The 4,586-nt window shown below is 36.3% G+C and overlaps 1 protein-coding gene across 1 annotated transcript; it reads right to left on the bottom strand.

The window, feature by feature from the left end:
• Window positions 1-220: 220 nt before the first annotated feature.
• On the bottom strand, window positions 221-1,807 carry LOC127950353 (la-related protein 7; the record flags this gene model as incomplete). The annotated part of the gene is given in 6 exon segments (XM_052547338.1): window positions 221-653; window positions 751-842; window positions 922-1,081; window positions 1,193-1,299; window positions 1,421-1,560; window positions 1,660-1,807. Coding segments are annotated over 6 exon segments (722 nt in total), but the record flags the coding sequence as incomplete, so codon positions are not given.
• Between the last annotated feature and the right edge of the window lie 2,779 nt (window positions 1,808-4,586).

The following is a 4,586-nucleotide window of genomic DNA, read 5'->3' as shown; positions in this document are numbered from 1 at the left end:
GGAAGCGTTAACGCAAACCCAGTCAAACGTTTGACTGCAGTATCTTCTATTTTATCCGCCTTATAAACCGGTGCGCCCTATATATGTCAATAATTCTAAAATCGGCCATTCATTGACAGTGCGCCTTAGAGTGCGGAAAATATGGTAGTTAAAAATCTGATATTGTGATAGCCCAGTTTAGTGTTATAACAGTGAGAACTATTTTCTACCAATACACCAATGCTTTCAATAATGAATTTTATTAAAAAGAAAAAAAAAAACTATAATAAAAAGAATAACAGGGATGCAAATATAGCTACATATACAACTGATTTTGGAACCTTTTCTTGCCATCAAAATTTAAGAACTTAATAAAAAAAACAGTAAACAACTTACTAATAGTAATAATAATAACAATGATGATGATGATTCCAGACATCTTCGTTCCAATTCCAACACAAAACTCCATTAATTACTTGATCATTCAAATAAGAAAATAAAAGGTCAGATCAACATAAAACATAAAAAAGCATTTTAGAATTCACTGGCTTTGTCATTTGAAATATTTGTTTTTCTTACAATATTTCTGTTGAAGACTGTTAGTCATCAAAGCGGATGTGCTTACTTGCTTCGGTGGCCCGAGCGATGATGATTTTCTCAGCTTTAGAAATGAGCTATAAAAAAATGACAAATATTCTGTGATTTTGATAAAACTATAAATCTATTTAACGTTGACTGCCTTTAAAGGTTGTTGAGAGAGGTTTAGGTTACCTTTTCTGTTCCACGCTTTTTTTCTCTAGGACCGTTTAGCTTTGCTTGTCGGTCCACCAAAATCTTCTGCCAGTACCTCTGCTCATGGTCACCTTTTTAACAATCAATACATTACTTAATTTGCCATATCTTTAAAAAAAAGAAAAAAGTTTTGATTCATAATGTATTTACCTGAGAGGAGTTCAAGGTTCCAGTTGTATTTTTTCTGAAATTCTGATCGGGCTGTGATAACTGTCTGTGCATCTTCAGGACTCTTGAAACGAATGTAACCCTCTTTATCGCCATCAAGAATGTCCACATAAGCCACAGCGGACATCTCAGACAGTGAATCCTGTGCAGTTGAAAAGAAACCGCTCTTAAAAATGGCTTATTGTTTGATGTTATACCCAATGATGATAGCCAAGATAGCTTTAATCAATTTAACTAGTATTTTTGTATATACCTTGATGCACCTCTTGCTTGGTAGGGGCTGATTATAGCTAATCTTGACAATGACTCCACTCACAAACTCAGGGCCAGATGAATGCTCTTTCTTAACTGTATCCTTAGCTTTGATAAGAAAGAAAGAAAGAAAGAAAGAAAGAAAGAAAGAAAGAAAGAAAGAAAGAAAGGTATTTAAATAGTAATATTTTTTAACAGGCAAGATGTTGTCCCAACAAAATATACTCACAAGTGTTCTCACTCTCTTTAGTGTGCATGGTATCATACTTCACTGACTTCTTGTTGATTTGAGTCACTGACTGCTTTAGATGGGCCATACAATGCTTCTGCAGTGTCATGTACTCCTGCTTCAGGTTCAACCACTCTTTCCTGACAGTTGAAATCCACTTCATTACTTCAACATCTCACAACATCGCACAATATTTATGAACAATGACTTGAAAAGAAAAAATAGACAGCCTTGCTCACTTTGAGAGGACTCTGAGTGGGATGACATCCTCCCCTACTTTCAATCTCTCCTTGAGCTTCTTCTTTCTTTTCCTCTTGGCCTTCAAAACAGAACTGTCTTTTTTCTCAGAGTCCAACTGTTCTTCATACTTCCTCTCAGTTGATAAATCTATGCGATAAAAGAACATAAATTAAAAGAAAATGGCAGCAACAACTTTAAGGTGATTTCACATCAAAGAGTGAACGGTCTCAGGAAAATAAATTTTTACATTAGTGCAACATTTACATTTAATTTTAGGTGTTGCACCAACTAATCGTCTAAACGACAATGCTCTGCCATGACGCTTTAAACTTGACGTTGACTAGTCGCTGGTCCTATAGCGGGTGCAACAGGATAAAATGTATGGTGGCCACCATACAGACTTTATTAAAGAGTTTGGTGATTTTACATCCGAGTTAGTTCTGGCTGCAGATAAAGTTTTAATAGTTGGTGATTTTAATATCCATGTCGATACTGAAAAAGATGCATTGGGATCAGCATTTATAGACAACTGAACTGGTGTTAAACATGTTTCAGGACCTACTCATTGTCGAAATCATACTCTAGATTTAATACTGTCACATGGAATTGATGTTGATAGTGTTGAAGTTGTGCAGCCAAGTGATGATATCTCAGATCATTATTTAGTTCTGTGCAAACTTCATATAGCCAAAATTGTAAATTCTACTTCTTGTTACAAGTATCGAAGAACCATAACTTCTACCACAAAAGACTGCTTTTTAAGTTATCTTCCTGATGTATCCAAATTCCTTAGCATATCCAAAACCTAAGAACAACTTGATGATGTAACAGAAACTATGGACTCTCTCTTTTCTAGCACTTTAAATACAGTTGCTCCTTTACGCTTAAGGAAGGTTAAGGAAAACAGTTTGACACCATGGTATAATGAGCATACTCGCACCCTAAAGAGAGCAGCCCGAAAAATGGAGCGCAGCTGGAGGAAAACAAAACTAGAGGTATTTCGTATTGCTTGGCGGGAAAGTAACATATCCTACAGAAAAGCATTAAAAACTGCTAGATCTGATTACTTTCTTCTTCTCTTTTAGAAGAAAACAAACATAACCCCAGGTATTTATTCAATACAGTGGCTAAATTAACGAATAATAAAGCCTCAACAAGTGTTGACATTTCCCAACACCACAGCAGTAATGACTTTATGAACTACTTTACTTCTAAAATCGATACCATTACAGAAAAAAATGGAACCATTCAGCCGTCAGCTACATTATCACATCAGACAGTGCACTGTAGACCCCCTGAGGAACAGTTCCACTCATTCTCTACTATAGGAGAGGAAGAATTGTATAAACTTGTTGAATCATATAAACCAACAACATGTATGTTAGACCCTATACCATCTAAGTTCCTAAAAGAGGTGCTTCCAGAAGTCATAGGTCCTCTTCTGACTATTATTAATTCCTCATTGTCATTAGGATATGTCCCCAAAACCTTCAAACTGGCTGTTATTAAGCCTCTCATAAAAAAACCACAACTTGACCCCAAAGAACTAGTTAATTATAGACCAATCTCAAATCTCCCTTTTCTTTCCAAGATACTAGAAAAGGTGGTATCCTCACAATTATATTCCTTCTTAGAGAGAAATGGTATATGTGAGGATTTCCAGTCAGGATTTAGACCGCATCATAGTACTGAGACTGCTCTTCTTAGAGTTACAAATGATCTGCTCTTATCATCTGATCGTGGGTGTATCTCTCTATTAGTTTTATTGGATCTTAGTGCTGCATTTGACACAATTGACCACAGCATTCTTTTGCATAGACTTGAACACTTTGTTGGCATCAGTGGAAGTGCATTAGCATGGTTTAAATCGTACTTATATGACCGCCATCAGTTCGTAGCAGTGAATGAAGATGTATCATATCGATCACAAGTGCAGTATGGAGTACCTCAAGGCTCAGTACTAGGGCTGCTACTCTTCACGCTTTATATGTTACCCTTGGGAGATATCACCAGGAAACATGGTGTTAGCTTTCACTGTTATGCTGATGATACCCAGCTCTATATTTCTTCGCGGCCCGGTGAAACACACCAATTTGAAAAACTAATGGAATGCATAGTCGATATAAAAAATTGGATGACGAGTAATTTCTTACTGCTAAATTCAGAAAAAACAGAGGTGTTAATTATAGGACCTAAAAACTCTGCTTGTAATAACCTAGAACACTGTCTAAGACTTGATGGTTGCTCTGTCAATTCTTCGTCATCAGTTAGGAACCTAGGTGTGCTATTTGATTGCAATCTTTCCTTAGAAAGCCACGTTTCTAGCATTTGTAAAACTGCTTTTTTCCATCTCAAAAATATATCTAAATTACGGCCTATGCTCTCAATGTCCAATGCAGAAATGTTAATCCATGCATTTATGACTTCAAGGTTAGATTATTGTGATGCTTTATTGGGTGGTTGTTCTGCACGCTTAGTAAACAAACTACAGCTAGTCCAAAATGCAGCAGCAAGAGTTCTTACTAGAACCATATTAGCCCGGTTCTGTCAACACTGCACTGGCTCCCTATCAAAATTCTTATAGATTTTAAAATATTGCTTATTACTTATAAAGCCCTGAATGGTTTAGCACCTCAGTATTTGAATGAGCTCCTTTTACATTATACTCCTCTACGTCCGCTACGTCCTCAAAACTCAGGCAATTTGATAATACCTAGAATATCAAAATCAACTGCGGGCGGCAGATCCTTTTCCTATTTGGCGCCTAAACTCTGGAATAACCTACCTAACATTGTTCGGGAGGCAGACACACTCTTGCAGTTTAAATCTAGATTAAAGACCCATCTCTTTAACCTGGCTTACACATAACATACTAATATGCTTTTAATATCCAAATCCGTCAAAGGATTTTTAGGCTGCATTAATT

Source organism: Carassius gibelio, chromosome B2 (assembly GCF_023724105.1).
Source record: "Carassius gibelio isolate Cgi1373 ecotype wild population from Czech Republic chromosome B2, carGib1.2-hapl.c, whole genome shotgun sequence".
NCBI lineage: Eukaryota > Metazoa > Chordata > Actinopteri > Cypriniformes > Cyprinidae > Carassius > Carassius gibelio.
The sequence above is the reverse complement of the archived record's forward strand: the minus strand, read 5'-3'. Positions and strand labels throughout refer to the sequence as shown.